At 53.4% G+C, this 19294-nt stretch overlaps 1 protein-coding gene across 1 annotated transcript; it reads right to left on the reverse strand.

Annotated features, from left to right (window-relative positions):
- Window positions 1–14: 14 nt before the first annotated feature.
- LOC125918553 (axin-2) lies at window positions 15–18888 on the reverse strand. The gene is made up of 3 exons (XM_049624531.1): window positions 17752–18888; window positions 9222–9362; window positions 15–231 (listed from the first exon to the last, which is right to left on the reverse strand). The coding sequence occupies exons 1-3, from the start codon at window positions 18564–18566 to the stop codon at window positions 114–116; spliced, it is 1074 nt and encodes a 357-aa protein (XP_049480488.1). The 5' UTR covers window positions 18567–18888; the 3' UTR covers window positions 15–113.
- Between the last annotated feature and the right edge of the window lie 406 nt (window positions 18889–19294).

Here is a 19294-nt window from a genome sequence, read left to right on the forward strand (position 1 = left end):
CCCCCCCCCCCCCCCCCAGACCCTGCTCCTCCTCTTACCCTAGACCTCCCTCCTTCCACCTCCCATCCCTTTTCTTCAAGACTCAACATGGCTGAAAACATCTGCCTTCCCCACTAGACTGTACTCACCGGGAAATGAGGTAGAGACACTTGGCCATTGGCCTTCACACTGCGATGCATTTCTCTCTGGAGCTGTTTCTTACTCCCCACACGATAAGGAGGGATTCCATCTCTAAGGGAAGAGAAAAGACAGAAGCCACAGGCTCACGCGGATGCTTTCAGGATGTGGGCTGATTCACAAGCCATTCTGAGATCCCACCGGAGGTCAGAGCCACCCGCCTCCATGCAAATGTACCACCGTCCTGGGCGCCATGGCTGTTCCCAAGGTTGGATTGAAAGATCAATCCAAGGGGCGCCTGGGTGGCTCAGTCGGTTAAGCGTCCGACTTCAGCTCAGGTCACGATCTCGCGGTCCATGAGTTCAAGCCCCGCGTCGGGCTCTGGGCTGATGGCTCAGAGCCTGGAGCCTGCTTCCGATTCTGTGTCTCCCTCTCTCTCTGCCCCTCCCCTGTTCATGCTCTGTCTCAAAAATAAATAAACGTTAAAAAAAATTAAAAAAAAAAGAAAAAAAAAGAAAGATCAATCCAAGATCAAACTGCCAAACTCCCTCTCAGGTTCAGGATCGTTGGCTTGGAAAGAGCTTAGTAAAGCTCATCTCTCAAGCTCTGCCTTAGAACGGATTACATTCCGGCCAGCCCAAAGTAAAGGCTCCCCTATTTTATTTTACAGGCGTCCCAAGTAGGAGAATCTAAGGCCCCTTTGGTCCTCCCAACCGTCTGTCGTACTGCCCCAAATCAGGAAACCAGGGCCTTATGGAGCCCACCAGGGCAAAATATTGTAAGAAGAGGGACCACGCCCGCAGAAGACTGAGCCAGGCATTAATGAAGGTGTGTGTAATTCTCCAACAGTCAAGCTCCCGACTGTTTCCAAATTTCTTCCTTTTATAAATCACCACAAGAGGGGCGCCTGGGTGGCTCAGTCGGTTAAGCGTCCGACTTCAGCTCAGGTCATGATCTCGCGGTCCGTGAGTTCAAGCCCCACATCGGGCTCTGTGATGACAGCTCAGAGCCTGGAGCCTGTTTCGGACTCTGTGTCTCCCTCTCTCTCTGACCCTCCCCCGTTCATGCTCTGTCTCTCTCTGTCTCAAAAATAAATAAATGTTAAAAAAATTAAAAAAAAAAAAATCACCACAAGAGTATCTTTGGGCTCCTTCCTTCCCTCAGCTCCAAACCCTCCCACCCCCAAACTAAGGAAGTGCCAAGGACACACGATTAATGTGGGCATAAAGAGAAAACCCCTACTATGTGGCATTCTGTGCAATTCGTTCAAATGTTTGAGTACCTGCTATGTGTCAGACCTTGTTCCAGGCACTGGGTGAGACAGCAGTGAAGGAAGGGGACAAAAATGCAGACAGTTGCCCTCACAAGGCTTAAGGTCTAATGGGTGGCAGGCAAGAAGCAAAAATACAAAAACAAAGTCTACAGCAGGTTAGAAAGTGGTAAGCACTAGGACAAAATACAGGGCAGGAAATGGGAAGAAAGGATGCGGTGGGGGGTGAGGGGGAGTTCTGATGGAGTTCTCACAGTGAGGGTGACCTTTGAGCAAAGACCTGAAGGCAGGATGAGCCCCTATGTCCTTCATCTTTTAAAGCAAGTGGACTTAAGAAAAGCCTCCACCCCGGCTAGTCTGCACTAAAACGTGACTTGGCACTCGTAGGATTTCTTTTAAAAAGAACTTTGAGCTCGAAAGTCGTCAAACGCTCAAGGTGTGACTATTTTCCCATTGCCGTCCCTTCTGGAGGCCACTTATTTACAAAAGCGCCAGGGTTCCAACATTCCCATACTGAATCATACTTGGAGGCTGTAAACACCGAGATTAGGTAGTTGGTTATTTCCCTTTTCCCGGTGTTTTGTTCATCACAGGGTGGAAGGAAGAAAAACATCTGGGCTCATCAGCAGTGGGTGAAAGTCAGCAATGCCTAAAAATACCCGGGAGCACACGGGGGCAACTGGTTGACCTCTAGCTCCTCATGTGTAATGCCCTAAAATTCCAAGTGGCTGAAATTTCCAGAAGTCTGTTGACCTAGGCCAGATCACAGGGCCACCGCGGGGATGACACAGATCGACCATGGTAGGTCAATACATCAATGAGGTATGTCAGCCCAACTCTGGCTAGGAATTAGCACGTGAAGGAGCCTTGTACTGAGGACACAAGGGGAGAAACAGGATTAATCTAAAGCAAGGACATACACACAGGGTGAGCCCCGTCCCAGAGAAAGGCCAAGAGGGCCAGAGATAGCATGCCAGTTGACCAGCGCAGGTTGAGAGTCCCAGACATCTTCTCACTCGCTTGACCGGGCCCCGGAAGGCCAGGCAGGATAAAAGGTTCTAGGTTCAGAAACTTACTGAACCACCTGGAATGTATTCACCGGAACTCCATGTTTTCACTATGGGATCACCTCCAAGACGGGAGAAAACTGGGTGCTCACGAGCTGAGCTTGACCAGCTGTTACTGGCTCGGCCAGTAACCAGATTCTACACCAGGGGTCTGACTCTAACTCGAGGCTGCCAGCCCCCACGTACCGGTTCCCACTGTAGGTCAGACACACGTGACGTATAATCCGACTTTCTTCTCACAAAGTCCCAAATTCACCAAGTTTTAAGATGGTCAGGGACTCTCTGCAGCTCTCCTAGAGTCAGTCAGTAGCAGTTAGACCCAGGGTACAAATCTGAGCCACTGCTGGGCCCCAGAACAGGCGTCCTTAACTCAGCAACCCACCCTCCCGCCCCACCTGGAGGTGCCAAGCTTCCTGATGGCCCATTCGTTAAGCCCTGTGAAGTCACGTGACATTCTGAAGGGGCGAATGGAAGACCTGGGGAACATTCTGGAACATCCTACCCCACCACTCAGCACTCGCTGGCTACGGGGCATGCCAGGTGGTTCCCAAGGCACAGTGAAGATCCCCTTGTCTCTTACCTAACGTTCCTTATGGGGTGGGGGTGACCACGGGGGTCCCCTAGATTGGGTCTCACATTGGTATAACCAACTTCTACTGCCCCAGGGCTGCAAGACAAGGTCCCTGCCTTTCTCTCCTGACCAGCAACTCCTCTGGGGACTTAATAAGGATAGATGGCCTCTGCCCCAGGCCTCCTTCCTGACAACGTCGGGGGGAAGGAATCAAGCACCCCCCAGACTTTGCCGTGACACAGGCAAGGCTTCAAGAGTCCTGGAGGAGGTCCCCATCCACCTCCTCCGAGACTCTGTCCTCGGGTGCCGGCTGGTAGCCTCTGCTCTTCCCCTTTCCACACAGATGCAAATTAGCGGGCTCTTTTATACCTCTTTTGCTCCTTCCACACAGGACAGAAGGAAGAAGAGAACTGGAGGAAGTACGTAGAGCTTCTCTGTGGGGGAAGCAGGTCCCTGGCCCATCGAAGGCAAGAGGAACAAATGATTCCAGCACCCCCACCTCCCAACCAATGCACGCCTCCACCACACCCGGGGCAGATGCCAACAGCGGGACAGGAAACTCGTGACCAGGGCAGACAAGAGACGTCAACTTGTAGAGGCTCAGAGGCGTAACCGGTGCCTTCACGGAAATGGCGCTTTACCTCCCCACCAGCCAAGAGTCCTCTTCCAAAACAGCCGCTCATTCCAGAAGAGGGCCACTCTTCTTTGTGCTCAGGCCCTAAAAGTCTACGATCCATTTCCTGGATGCTCAACGCTGTGAGCTCAAGAGTGTCTGAGTTTTGGTCCCTATACCATCTCCTTTGATTATGAGCCTTTTAGCTAACGAGCCCGCTGCTGGGGCCCAGCTGTTTCTGGGGAGCAGTGGTTCTGAAGTGTGGGCTCCACTTAGCTGCCATTTAAGCCGAGCCAATTAGCTTAGCCTTTTGACTCCGCCGTGCCCCGCCTAACCCAAGTGTCGTCCTCCCGAGGCTTCGCCATATACGACTCACTCGTACACGCGTCCACTCGCATTCCCATTTGGCAACCACTCAGAAGGCAGCCTCTGATGGCAGCCAACATCAAAAGCCTGGTTTGTAAGATAAGATAATATTTGAAGTTCACTCAGATGCTTTCCCTGGTGTCCAAAGCAAACCCATAAATAAGATACAAGGAAATAAAAATAAATAAGGAAAAGAACCTGAGCCACCCCTCCGCACGAAATGCGAGGGAAGCATCTTGCGCTGGTTCGGTGACACCCTGGGCGGAAGCTAATGTCGAGCTGATCCCGACTGTTAGAGAGGGCTGCTCTGCGCAAACAGCCAAGACAGATGCCCTCACGCTGCAGACGAAGCTTCCACGCTTCCGGGCAGCCTCTAACACAGAAGCCGCGCTTAGGCGGCGAAGAACCTGCTGCTGGTGATGTTTTCCGCCTCCGCCCACCCCCACGGGCTGCATCTTCCCAGGCCTGATGCCCTAGAATGGTCCCCACAATCCTCTGTGCCCAACACTCCAAGGACTGGGCTTTAGGACTTCGTTGGCAGTCTGGCAGCTAACTTCCCCCCAAAAAAAAGAAAAGGAAAAGAAAAGAAAAGCAAGAAAGCAAGCTATTTCTTCTGAGAATGCAGGTTTCAGAGTAACAGGCTCATAAAACAGCCTTCTCAGAGGCCTACCATGAAGACCCAATCCCCAGCCATCTTTAACAGGGCTTTCTACTTAGCAGGAAAACAGAAGTCAGCAGTGGCCTGTGGGAGAAGGCAATGATTTCTTTGGAGCCCCTGCCAGCTCTGTACCTGTGGGCCCTGGCGCCCGGTTCCCTGAACAGCCAAGTGCAGGCCGGCCCTGCCCAACTTCTACTCGGCCCTCTTTGCAAAGGCCCCCAGGACTTAATTGGTCCTGGGGCAAATGAGACCATTGCTTCTCGGGCTTGTGTCTAATGAACTCCAACCTTCTGGAGTCTATTGAAGGCCGCCCGTGACCCCCTCTCCCCCTCCCCGGCCGGGTCCCCTCCCCAGCTCCCAGCGGGGCGGCCAGGCCCCACTCCCCAGCCCCCCACAGACCCCCTGGCAGCCAGAGCCGGCCATTGTGACAGGGAGAAACAGCCAGGGTTCTTTTCACGCTTTATGGGGCGCTCCTATTCACTTGTTCAAGGAAATTTCAAAGGGGCCTGCTACCCTCTTATCCCCCCTAAGCTTCCCCAGAAGAACAATGGGCTGAAAGCGGTTCAGTTCAGCTTTTCATCCCCCACACATTTTATTTCTCGCCTGTTCCGCGCTCTCATCTGTGCGAGGCCCACAATTGGCAGAGCTCTGAAGAGGGGTCTAATCCCAGCCCTGGGAATCCCGGGTGACCCGCCCAGCACCGGGCAGATCACACGCACCCAGGGCCAGCCGGCCAGAAAGCGGCTCGCACAGCCCGGGCCCTCACGCCAAGCCTGAGGAGAGCAGGAGGGCCCAGGGACCCCCAGCGCCTGGCGGCCTGAGACCCTCGGGAACATCCTCCTCCCTCATCCGATGGGCTCTTGATCCGGAGACCTCTCTGTCCCCCGCTGTAGGCAGCATGAGGCAAACCGCCCTGGACAAACATCTCCCCAGAGAGAAGGACCCCGCACTGCTGAGCAATTCGCCCCCAGTTGGTATGAACATGCCCAGGGGGGTACAGATGTGACGGCTGCATAGCATAGCCTGCCCACTTGGTTGGGAGAAGACTCAGACAGAGCACCTAACACTCCCGTCAAGAAGATCACACCCGGGCCGCCTGGGTGGCTCAGTCGGTTGAGTGTCCAACTCTTGGTTTCAGCTCAAGTCATGATCTCAAGGTTCATGGGTTTGAGCCCCACATCTGGCTCTGAACTGGCAGCATGGAGCCTCCTTGGGAGTCTCTCTCTCTCTGCCCTTCCCCTGCTCACTCATTCTCTCTCTCAAAATAAATAAATAAACTTTAAAAAAAAAAAAAAGAAGCTCAGACCCAACATGGAGGCCCCAGGTCTCCGAGCCTTCCAGGCACTTTCCCTTGGCCTTGGGGTCCTGGGTCCTCACCACCAATCCCAGACAGCTACACTGCAGGAGGGGTGGACAACACTGAGGTCCCACCTCTTGGGACCCAGTGCCCCAAAAAGAAAGCTGCTCATCAAGGGCTTGCCCTTTGCTGTCTCTATATCCAAGTGGACTTTCCTGGCCCACACCCAGCCCCTGGCTACCTAGAACAGCCGGCTGGCCAAGGTAACTTCTCTGATCCCAGACGGGGGCTAGTGGGTGTGCCAAGTCCACAAGTGTCTTAGCTGAAGTGGGAAGGGAGAGAACTTTCAAGTCGTCTCTAAATAAAATTGAGAAAGTTCTTCTGGGAAAGCATTAAGGAAGTGGGGGGCAGTGTGCAGGGGAGAAGTTGCACATGTGCTCCCTCCTACCCCTCCTCCAACCCATTACAAAAGAAAGCAGTGTGATTCCCTCATAAATAAAAGAAACGCAAAGTGGCTCAAAGGTCTCATTATCAACTGGTCCTACTAACATCTCATGCTGGCAATTTACATGCTTGTGGGGAGGGGAGTAGTAGGCAAAGAGCAAGGACCTATGTCTGGTCTGGATTTGAGCTCTGTCTTGCGGGGCCAGCACTGGGCCTTTCTGTCCCATCTGTGAAAGTCACGAGTGACTGCCTGCCTTCCTGCGTGGGTCTTGTGAGGCTCAAACATGTGCGGGGACTACACCGCCAAGTTAGCTTACCATGTACCCAGAGTAACACCTCCATCCATGGTGGGGACTGAAATGCAGACAAGGACCAGGAAGCAAGCCAAAAACAGTCTCTAAGAAAACTAAACGGAGGCCTTTACAGTCTTAACTGCATCTGACTTAGGAGATTCACTCAACCCCCTCGTTCAAATCCAACTTACTCTCATTTTACTCAGAAAGTAAGGCCCCCATGCAATCCACAAATAAAAGCTAAAGGGGTGATGTTGCTAGAGGCGAGCACACACACAGGAGCAGCAAAATGACAGCGGGCAGCATGACCGAGAGAAAAAAGAATCAACTGTTTTTTCAAAAAGCCAATATGTGTGTACAGGGGCAGACAGCCTTATCTAACCTTGTACTCCAGGAGATACTACAGTAGAGCATGAAAACAGATCTTTGTATTAATTATCGGGATCAAGAAATAAATTATGCCTGGGGCGCCTGGGTGGCTCAGTCCCTGACGCAACCGACTTCGGCTCAGGTCACGAGCTCGTGTTTTATGAGTTCGAGCCCCACGTCGGGCTCTGTGCTGACAGCAGCCCGGAGCCTGCTTCTGTCTCCCTCTGTCTCTGCTCCTCCCCTGCTCATGCTCTGTCTCTCTCTCTCTCAAAAATAAACAAACATTTAAAAAAATAATAATTAAAAAAAGAAGTGGGTTATGCCTAATACTATCCAACATAAACTAAAAACGTATTCTTTTAAGAACTATGGCGATCAAACGGTAATTGTTCTCAGGTGCAGAGACTAAAAGAGTTCAGTCAATATGAAAAACTAACTTCAGTGGAACCCCTCATTTCTCTATGTTGGATGAAGAGGTGTACCCTTATTCTATTTTTACTATTGCCAAAATACTCGTCTTTTATTAACACGGAACCTTTCCCCTGGTGGATCTCTCTCCCTTGACTAACAGGGGAATCTGAGACAACACAGTGAAAGCCGCTGGGGAAAATCAATGGCAGAATCCCAAATCCACCAACCTCATCAACTTCTCTTCCAACTGGTTCCATGCCACAGGCCAACAAACAGGACACTGGCCAACGGAAACCAGGTGATTTCAAACAAACTGGAAGAGTAGATGGTCCAGTTTTAGGAAGCTAAAAGGAGAAAACTCTACACATGCCATGATACATGGCTCAGTGGGTTTGCCTTTCCAAACTGGTCCCTTAGCAAAAGAACTTCCTACTGCAAAATACTTGTGGGAAAGCCTTTGAAGACCATTTCTGGAGTGGTAGTTCTCAACTAGAACTTGGGTGAGCTCTTGGGGGAGTTTTGCCCAATCCCAGGCTCTACCTCTCTTGCTTCTCCTGAATCAGAACCTCAAAGGAGGGCAAGAGATGGGGACACCCAGCTCAACACACACACACACACACACACACACACACACACACACACACACGAGACTCAGAATGGTTGCTCTCTACCCGGAGATCACCATTGCCTGACCTCAAATGACTTACAATGCATATTGTGACCCCCACCTGACGGCCTGCTGACATCATCAGACCTTCCACCCCGAGGACCTGGATTGTGGTTTAGAAAGCAAAGGAACAAACGCTAGGTGGGTGGGGGGCTGGGCGAAATAGGTGAAGAGGACGAAGAGGTACAAACTTCCAGTTTTGAAATAGGAAAGTCAGAGATGAAAAGTACGGCGAAGGGAATATCGTTAAGAACACCGTAGCAACATTGTATGGGGACAAGTGGTGACTACACTTATCGCGGTCAACACTGAGTAATGTATAGAATTGTCGAATCACTACGTTGCACACCTAAAACTAATGAAGCATTGTGTCAACTATTCTTCAATATTTTTTTTTTTTTTTTTTTAAGGAACAAACTCTTAGTATGCCAAGTGCAGCCATCTGCAAAAGATCCAAGATCAGACTCTGGAGAGAAGCCCTACTTAGGGGAAGAACCTGACGCGTAGCAGGCACCCCACCAACACTCAGTGAACTGAATCGTGTCCATTTGAACACACCTGTGAGGCAACATTACACCCAGTGGGCCTTCAGAGAGCGCTGGACGTCTGACCCCCACCTTCAATGCCTTTTCCTTCAGAAAAGGTGCCACCCTTCAGATGCCACCCCATCTCCCGCCTGCTGGTTCCGCAGATTGGATTACCTGGGTTTCGAGACCAGCCAAGCACTTCTATCCAGGGAAGAAAGGCGGAATGGCAACCAGAAGATGGGTCTCTCAACTCAAGAAACCTCTGGAGAAGCATCTTAACCTTCTACCTTACTTTCGTTTTCTACCAGTCAACTTTCCTCTCAAGGCTCTAAGCTTGACTCCACCCAGGCTACCACATCACCCCCCCAAACCAGCACTGGCACACTCCCCTCCCGCCAAGCAAATGTACACACACACACACACACACACACACACACACACACACACGGGGTTTGCAAAGCCAGCTGAGGATGGCCGGCTGAGGACTCTGCCCAGCTGGCCTGGTGAGTCACTGCCAACCGCGTACATGAGGGGGATAGCAGGATACTTACACACTACTGTCCGTCATGGACATGGAATCATCAGTCAGTGCATCGCTGGATATCTCGCTATCATTGGCGCTGGTGGCTGGCGCGAAGACATAGCCAGAACCTACGTGGTATGGATTAACAGGGTCGCTCCTCTTGAAGGACCTGCGGGGAAAGTACAACAGCAGTGCGTCACGGCTTCGCACCAGACACCCAGGTAACCAGGCAATCCGGGGACCCTCGAGCGCATGATCCCGCCATGTGCTCAGGCCAACCTGCTGCCCAGGGCCAGGTGCTCATCTGGGCAGACGGCAGAGGCCACTGGCTCGCCCTGGGGAGAAAGCAGGCCGGGATCCCGTGCTGTCAAGGGCAAGTCTGTCAGGGGTGACAGGAAGCCATAAGCAGCCCAGGGGACCCTACCAAGTGCTAAATACACACTCAGATAGAGGAAGGAAAAGGGGAGGCTACTGAGTGAAAAAGGAGAATTAGGGGGCGCCTGGGTGGCGCAGTCAGTTGAGCGTCCTACTTCAGCCAGGTCACGATCTCACGGTCCGTGAGTTCGAGCCCCGCGTCGGGCTCTGGGCTGATGGCTCAGAGCCTGGAGCCTGTTTCCGATTCTGTGTATCCCTCTTTCTCTGTCCCTCCCCCGTTCATGCTCTGTCTCTCTCTGTCCCAAAAATAAAAAAAACGTTAAAAAAAAAAAAAAATTAAAAAAAAAAAAAAAAAAAAAGGAGAATTAGTCCTTACGGGTGAAGGGTCTTCTCCCTCCCCACCACCATACCCAAGCCTACACTGGAGGAACACAGTTCCAGAGCCCCCGAGAGGTCTTTCGCATCCCAACTCCCTGTCTGGGGTCTGTTGGCGTAGTTCCAGGTTTCGAGCAACCAAAGGCCTGGCATGACCTTCTCATTTCAACCTGGGTCCAGTACACTGGTCAGATGGGACAGAGACACTCAAGGCTTCCACCCCACCCGGAGCTGGGCCTCTGCCGCGCCCTCCCCGACCTGGGCAGCTAGGCTAAGGCTAAGACCAAGCCCCACAGGATTAAAATGAGCAGCGCCGCTGTTTCAAAGGAAGGTCCAGGCCCCTCCTCCAGTGTCTCCTGCCCTTTGTTTCAGTGGCCTCAGCCTCCCCATTCTGCTCTCTTGATCTCCTCCCAGAACAACCAGTGTCCCTGTCCCCTGCTGGGCTGCATTCCTCTTGTGTCACCAGCAAGGGACATAGTGGGGAGGGTCGGTGGGGGGGGTGAGGAAGGGGCCACTGTGGTCTGTGAGCTGCAGGAAGGGGGGCCTGTCAAGCCTGAAGTTGCAAGAGGCCTCAATGACAAAGAGCCCAGCACACTCGACTGGGCCCACCCAGTCTAGCACACTCGACTGGGCCCACCCAGTCTACACCAACAGCAAAGAACTCAGCTGGGGGAGAAGCGGAAGGCCCAGAAGAGAGAACCTATTCCAGCAGGCCATTGCACAGGTCTCTAAAGATGGCCTTGGGGGTGGCACATGAAAGGGACTCGTGAAAGGTCAAAGCAGTCTCCACGCGTGATCGCGGCACTCCTATCCACCAGTACGTGTGCAGCACTGTGCTGAGCTCTGGACTGACCCAGCCCGGGTCTCTGGTCTCCTGGCACAACAGGGCCTGGTCACAACAGGGGGCGCTGCCACTGGGGAGGCAGACTGCGTCATCACTGGCCCACAAAGAGGGGCACAACTTCACACACATCCTTTCATCCCCAGCCCATGCTTGCAGCCACCTGGGGGGAGGAGGCGTTCTGGGCACACGGGTGGTGGCCCTGCAGGACAGCAGCCTGTCCCCAGGTCAGAGCTGGGACTCTCACCCAAACCCTTCCTGCCTCCCAATACAAAGACCGGCCTCAACAGTTTAAAAAGTTCTAGCAGCATGAGTGACCCAGGCCGGGCGCCCAGGTTGGACCGATGGACCGAAGGAGGGTCGGGTGTGGGCAGGGAGTTGTGGCCACAGTTTGGTATGAGGGAGTCAACGGGGGCAGCTGGGATGGGAAAGACGTGGAAGGGTCAGGGCCCTGTCGTTAAGGCCTGCACTCCAGCTTGAGTTGATACCATGAACAAGAAAAGTTACATCCAGGGGCGTCTGGGGGGCTCAGTCAGTTAAGCGTCCGACTTTGGCTCAGGTCGTGATTTCGCAGTGTGCGAGTTCGAGCCCCGCGTTGGGCTCTGTGCTGACAGCTCGGAGCCTGGAGCCGGCTTCTGATTCTGTGTCTCGCTCTCTCTCTGCCCCTCCCCTGCTCATGCTTGGTCACTGTCTCTCAGTAATAAATAAACATTTAAAAAAGAAAAAAAGAAAAAAAGAAAAAAGAAAAGTGACATCCAGAGTCTTAACACGTTAGAGCCAGAACGAACCTCTAGCAGAGAGGACCTAGGCCAAGCCCCTCAGTTTAGAAATGTGACTAAAAACGAAGCATCTCCACAGACGGCACGGTTAGTCCAGGCGGGCCCTTGTTTTTGGCGCAGCTGTGTGCGCAGCACATAGTAGGTGCTCAAGGAACGTCCGCGGCCCCGGCGTCATGCAGCCTCACGACCGTGGCAGGAGGCGCGGAGCCCCAGGTGGGGGCCAAAAGCCTGGTCGGAGGCCACCTGGCTGGAGACCTGGCCACACAGGGAGCCCACATCCAGACTCCCACAGGTGCTCAACATCAGCAGGGACCATCTTAGAAATGGCAGGTGGGTGCAGAATGAACCAGAAAGCACACATGAGGAATGTCACCCTTGAATCTGCCGAATACCTTGGACCAAGGGATGGTCCACTGAACGGGCACTGGGACACTGGCCCTGTCCTTGTATCTGTAGAGGGCAAGGAGTCTCAGGATATCCCCCCAGGATATGCCAGGCTAACTAAATAAGAAGGGAAGGTCCTCCCGGCCTCAGAGCTGGTCCTGCGTCAACATGGGATTTCCAGACACCAGGGCTGGAGAGAGAGAAGCGGTGGGAGCAGAGGAGAGGCAGATGACTTTTCCTGGGGAAGAGACGGGATGAGGAGGATTCAGTAACAATCCTCGGAGGCAGAGGATGGCAGAGGATGGCTGTGTTGGCATCGTCACTAACGGCAGAGCAAGAGGAGACTGGGCTCTTAAGTCAGAATGAAGAAAGTGCTGCCCGCTGGTCCGAGCGGACCCATGGATGTTATGGAATCACCCGAGTCTTGAAAACCGTCCCAGTCCCAAGTACCCAGCTCTCCGGGGGGCCTGGACAGGGTTACTGCCTCGAAGCAGGATGAACGAACGAGAGGAAAGTCTCCAGGGTCCCTTCCTGGCTTCAGAAGCCCAGGGCAGGTAAGCGCTCTCAGCCCTGGACAGGGAACAGGAGTGGAGAGGCGAGAACCGCTGCTGGCTCAGCCCCCCGGCCGGCAGGTGACCAGTCACGTCACCGCCTCCACTGACGTGGGGTCTCCACCCAAGAAGCACATGGGTCAGACTTGGCCAGCGGCACCAAGTTCTTACGTTCTCTGAAGACTCCAGAGCACTGTGATTTGGGGAGATGATAGTCCTACTCCAAAAACCCAACCGCCAACGAAAACTGAGCGGCCGCAACTCTCCTGCAGGGTTTGTGGTGACTTCTCCTTTTTTCAATTTTATTTGTTTTAATTTACGTCCAAATCGGCTAGCGTATGGTGCAACAACGATTTGATGGTGACTTCTAAACACGCGGCGCCGGTGTGTTTGCACGCTGGATGCCTGTCCTGTGCAACCAGACTGGAAACTCCACGAGGGCAAGGACCGGATCGGTCTTCTCTGCGTGCGGCCCCTCAGTGGCGGGGGGGCGGCGGAGCATGGCAGGCGCTCTAGACTTTGCTGAACCTCCTTAAAAGACCTGGGACCATCCTGTGGGTGGCTGGAAAGTTCTTTTAGTCTAAGAGACATCAGTACAAGATCAGGAGAGCCCAGATAGCCCTAAAGAGCATCCGGACCCTCTCTACCCCTCCAGTGCTGCCATCTCTGTGGTATCAACGCACTGACAAGGTCCTGGATTCAACCTCTGCACGGAGAAAAAGAACTCACTAGAAATCCCTCCCTCCCCGACTAAGAAGACAGCAGACTCCAATCCGTGTGTGCGCACGGCCTCGTGCTCACCAGAGTGGATCGCAAAACACATGGATCCCCAAAGAAACTCGTCCCCCGTCACTTCCAAAACAGAGGGCTCCCGTGTGACCCGTACTTAAGAACAGAATACACCGCTCTCAGCTCACTTGGCGGCAATAAAGTATTTGGATTTCCCTACGATCGTGACAGAGGAAGGAGGGCAAAGCAGAGGAAGGGGCCGGGTTGTGGAGGAGAGAGAGACGGAAACTCCACTTTTAAGAACCCAGAACTTTGTCAGAATTGCCACATAATTTTAAGAACACGGATTAGAGCTCTTTTCTCGTATCTTAAAAAACAGGAAAGAAACTCAACCACGCTACAGTAATTGTACCCAGATGCTTTATTTCTCCGGTGCTCCCACAGTTGCCGCAAGGATTTTAAATTCCTACAGAGAGTGGGGGCCTGTGTGGCAGACTTCGCACCGGGCGTGCGTCCACGGACCCCCATGTGCTGTCAGGGAGCAGAAGTCCTGGGACCTTAAGGGGAGGGAAACTGCTGGCCTTTTCTCCCCAGCTTATTCTTTTTCTTTTTTTAATTTTTTTTTCCTTAATTTTTTTTTAATTTATTTTTGAGACAGAAAGAGACAGAGCATGAGCAGGGAAGGGGCAGAGAGAGAGGGAGACACAGAATCGGAAGCAGGCTCCAGGCTCTGAGCCATCAGCACAGAGCCTGATGCAGGGGTCGAACTCACAGACTGTGAGATCATGACCTGAGCGGAAGTCGGACGCTCAACCGACTGAGCCACCCAGGCGCCCCTCCCCAGCTTATTCTTATCTCTTATCTCCATGAAGGTGCCATGGCCCCGCCGCACCACCCCCCCGCCCCCAGCACAACAGTGCACAACAGACCTGACCTTTGGGATCTCCCTCCGGATCCCCACCCCCACCACCAAAACAACGCAACTTAACAAGTATTTGCTTCTAAAAGCTGTGCCCTAGGACAGTGTACTTACAAAGTCACTGCCCAAAAGGCAACCCTCTCTTCAAGAAGCATTTTCTAAGGCAAGATCAAGAGGGCGTTCAGGGAGGGGTCTGGCACTCGCGTGGCACTGAGCGCCAGAGCCATCAGATAGGCAAACTTTCACCAGTGAGTCTCGGCACACTGCCTCCATCAGAGGCTCCGTCCTCTAACTGGGGGCTCCTGCCTCCAGCATATCTTTCCTATGGCATCAGTTTCTTTGATAATTGCAGCCAAGCTGGATGCCGGTGGCTTCGCAGGCCTCATCGGTGAGTTCTTTCAGAGAACAGGAAGCACTTGGAGCCAGCAGAGGGCCATCTGCTGGGCCCGACTTATCTCAAGGGAGGCCGGAGGAGAGCCGCCAGGCACCAGAGGATGGCACCAGGGCCAGGGCAGACTAGGAAGGGCACAGGGAGCACTCTGTGAGCCTAGCACTGTCTCCTTCCCAAAATAAATGCTGGGCTGAGCTCCTAATCCCACAGCCCCTCCACACACACACACACACACACACACACACACACACACACACCTCAGCGTTCTGTGGATATGTCTGTGTGCTGGGGTTTTACACGTGCTCTACCAACGGGTCACTCTTGCTCTAAGTTATTTATAGAGACCATCAAAAGCCCAGGCATCCCACTCAAGCACCCACAAACCAGAGTCCTTCCCTCCGAGGATAATTCCTGCTCTTCCGTTCCAACTATTTATATTAAACCTGACACCAGATCAGTAAGGACACAAACAAGTCGTTACAAATGAGGCTCCTCTGAGCGCCCAAGGAGAACGCAGGGCTTGGAAGGCACCCAGCTGCCGGGGCTGCTCCTCAACAGCTGATGGGGACCCTCAGCAGGACTCCCGGTCTCTGTTTCATTCACGTTACTAACTTATGAAGCCCATCACCGAAGCCCCGTCCCTCACTCGATGAGTGAGTGCACTGCAAGGAGGGGCAGACCTGGAAGAGCGGGAAAGGATCCCCCATCCCAGTAACGGGCTGAAAAGACAGACTTAAGCTCAACAGGTAGAGGAAGTCGAGGCCCGGGAAGGGGGGCCACTCTAAAACTTGACGGTGACTGCGGGCTGGAGGCCGGGACTCACTCTCTGAAAGGGACATCCTAACCTGGTTGCCCTTCTCACACATGTACTCATCATCAGGATTAAATTATACTAGTTCTAATGCTTTACGACTATTCAGAACGTTTCCCTTTACGAAGGGCTCCCGGGTCTATTGTTTTGATCCCATAAGAGCAACCTAGGACACGAACAGGACGGATGGTGCCTGTTACTGCACAGAAGGACACATGGGGTTCATAAGACTTCAGCCCAGGTAAGCAGGCAGTGGACAGGGCTGGGACCCAGGCCTTGGAAGAATTTGGGACACCGCCCAATACATCACAGGCACGCCTGAATAGAATATCTCGTATGTGAAAATGAAATCGGATGGCTCTTAAGTTCTCTGTGACGATGCCCGGTTAAGACACATGGGCTTCATGTAATCCAGGTAAAATACTTCATTTCAACCCAACGCTGGGAGAAAGCACACACAAATAGAGCCTGGAAACCTCAGGGGCGGATGAAAAGTGTCTCTATAGATCAACGATGCCAGGGGTTCACAACCAAGAAGGCAAGCCCTGGCAACACAAAGGATCTTCGGCCGCTGCCCCTGGGGATCTAAAAAGCTTCACAAGAGTAATCTCCAGAAAGTTTAATCCTGGTAATATCCCACTGGAGGGCTCTGGAAAGGGGAGGGGCACAGCGAGGCTGGGTCTCTACTGCCCACCCACAAAGGGGAGGGGTCACGAAGGGTCCTGCTTGGGAGCGTTTTCTTAGGGTGAAAAGTCCCAAACCACCAAACCAGGTGCAGTTTACAAAGGGGGCACTCTGGGTCCTGACTCGGGCAGACACAGAAGCTCCACTGTTGGAAAGCCCCTGGAGAAGCAGCCTTACCACAGGGCTTAAGTAGTCTCAGCTTCAGCTGCCAAACTGGAGGGCAAGGAGGCCAGCAGAGATTTACCAGAATGTCCGCCTAACGGAACGGGGCAGTAACAGGTGCCCAGTGACTGCCCAGCCACAGACGCCAGACCTAGTAGCTTCCCTTCAAACAACCTGAAACCATAAGCTTCAAGACGCTGAAACAACTCCTTTCACGTGATCCCATGCTTCGTTTCAAAAGCCAATCCAGCGCTACTTAGGTGTAGACCAGATGTCTGAGTGTGAGTAAACTCGCTCTCAAGGCTGTAGGAGCGCCCTCTGGTGGCTGGAGAACAAGCTCTTCGCTCCCCATGGAAAGTCAAAAAGCTCTTGGCCAGCCCCTAAGTCACTGCTTCTAGGCTCGGACATCACTATCCTGCCCCCTCGTACTATCGCTTTTGACACTGAAGGCCCCTCTCTACAGGGAGAGGGCAATCTCCACGGAGGCAGCCACCAGATCGCATCCCCGGTTCCAAACACATGAAGAAATACACAATGGAGAGCAAGATAAACCATTCAGGTAGCTATGGAGTGCCCACCGCCCCTTCCACGGCACGCCAAGGGCAACGACCTCAAAGAAAAAGGCTCATTCTGGAGAGCTGGAAGGGGAGAGAGGGAGAGACACAGAAAGACTCGTTCTAACGGGAGGTCTGAAGTTGCTGGCAAAGGTCAAGAATCTTAAGACTTGGCCATTCTCCTTCTGTAAAGGGCTGTTGATCTTTGAAGCCTCTAAAAGGGAGAGTACTCCAGGGCCCCGTCCCCTCCGTCCAAGACTCTTCTCTGCCAGCACCAAGCAACACAACGATCAGCTGAGGTCTGACCCTTGGGCTGCAAGCATTTAAAACCTAGATTCATATACCAGCGGGCTCCAAAGCTAAGGGTCCTTTTATTCAGGGAAGTCACAGGACCTTGCCTAGTTAGGATAGGTTTCCTGGCGGGTACATACCTAATTCTCCAAAGAGAACCGCAGCCAGAGTTGTTAAGCCAACTGCTGGCTCTTATCTTAACAGAAAAGTTCCAAAGACCCCACTTACCCCCATGTCCGATGGGTGCACACGCTATTTCCCAGGCCTCCACGACCCAGCTGCCTCCCCAACCACATTAATTCCACTCTCCACTGATTAGTGGTGAATGACCCCTTCCAAAAGTGGTGTTTAGTGTATTTGGTGACTCAGAGGCATCAAAAGCTGCTGTCCTCTCCCTCTCTCCCTCTTTCTCTCTCTCCCTTCTAAGACTGGCCCAGGATAATAAGTAACCCGCATTAATGAACACTGCTTGCCCCTGTTTGAAGTTAGCCCTGGAAGACTGCAGGTATGCAGCCGTGGGAGCACACTCTTCCCCACTTTAAACAACGAAAAGCCAAGATCAAAGGGTTCGTGGCCAGCGGTCCTAGCTCTCAACAGACCTTTGTCGGCCTCAGCGGCACATCCATCCAACCATCCACCCCACTCAACTCCAAACATCTGCAAGGTCCGTACCCTCCTCCAGCCCCGGCCCCCTCCCCGGCCCAGGTCTTACCTGTATCCATTTTCAACGGTCTCCGCGGACCTCGCGTTGGCTGTAGCCCTCAGGGTTTTGCTGGACAAGCCCACCACGGTGGGTGACAGTTTGCACTTGAAGTCGGCACAAGCCCACTCCTCTTCCTCGTTCAAGGTGGGGAGGTAGCCACACACGACCTTTAGACTCCCCAGGCCCCCGTTACTCATGTAAGCTGTGTTTTCTCCCCCACTCCTCACATATTCGAGGTATATATCAGAAGTCAAAAACATCTGGTAGGCATTTTCCTCCATCACCGACTGGATCTCAGTCTGGGCCTGGTCGAACATGATGGAGTCAATCTGCTGCTTCCTGATGCCATCTCTAATGTAGGTCTTGGTGGCAGGCTTCAGCTGCTTGGAGACGATGCTGTTGTTCTCGATGTACCGTTTGTAGATCGCTTTGGCTACTCGTAAAGTTTTGGCATCCTTCAGGTTCATCTGCCTGAACCCATTGCAGGCAAACCAGAAGTCCAAGGTATCCACGCATTTGTCCCTCTCCAGGAAAGTGCGGAAGAGATAAGCACCGTCTTGATCGCCCAACAAATAGTGCAAAGACTTGGTCCACCTGGTCAGAGGGGAGTCCGGGGATGCCCGCCCCTCAGGCTCTCCCAGCCCACCCTCGTTCCGCCTGGCGTTGGAGGAGACAGGCATGGGTTTGGTGACCTGGCCCTTTCCCACCCCGGGCTGGCACGGTGGGGTCTCCCCTTCTTCCCCCGGAACGGGGGGCCGGGGGGCATCCTCGTGGAAGCTGCTGCTGGGGTCTGGGAGGCGAGTCACCAGCACAGCACTGCTCATGGCGAGGGAGCTCTGCGCACGGAGTTCGGGAATTGTTCTCTTCCCCCAGCTCCTGTCAGCGATCAGCGTGGTCTCTCTTTCTCTCTCAAGTCAGCAGGGGCTCATCTGAGCCTCCTTTCTGGAAAGAAAAGGAAGGGGGGAGGTAGGGGGAGAGAAAGGGGTATTGATCTAATCAAAACCAGATCTACCCAACATCAAAGCAAGAAAGTAAACAGGCTTTTCAACTCCTCAAATTCAAATCAAGCAACCCAGCTATCTGCGAGGTGCTCATCTAAAGTATCCGACGCTGCTTTTTCAAAGGCGAAATCTGAGCTCCCAGCACGTTTTGGGAGGGGGAGGGCGGGGAAGGTGAGCTGTGAGCTCGGAGGGTGGGAGCTAGGGGTGGGGGCGGGGGGGGGGTGGAAGGTGTAAGACTGAGCCTTCCAAAAACCCACTCGGCCTGGGCGCACGCAGTGCTGCCTGGGCTCCGCTACCCACCCCCCCCCACCCCCGTCAGCATCAACTCCAAAGACGCGCACCCCGAGCCGCCGGGTTGTGTGCAGGTGAAACCAATTTCGGTAAATTTCCCCACTCGGCTCTCCGCACAGATAACTCGAGCTCCAAACGTGCCCTTCCCCGGCATCTGGTTCCCATTCCCCCCACCCACCCCTTCCCTCTGCGCTCCCCCTTCCCACTCCTTAAAAATTCAGAAGATCCTCGACCGAGAAAGAAGCCCGCCCAGCAAGGGG

The sequence above is a fragment of the Panthera uncia genome, unplaced genomic scaffold (assembly GCF_023721935.1).
Source record: "Panthera uncia isolate 11264 unplaced genomic scaffold, Puncia_PCG_1.0 HiC_scaffold_984, whole genome shotgun sequence".
In the NCBI taxonomy this organism is placed as follows: Eukaryota; Metazoa; Chordata; class Mammalia; order Carnivora; family Felidae; genus Panthera; species Panthera uncia.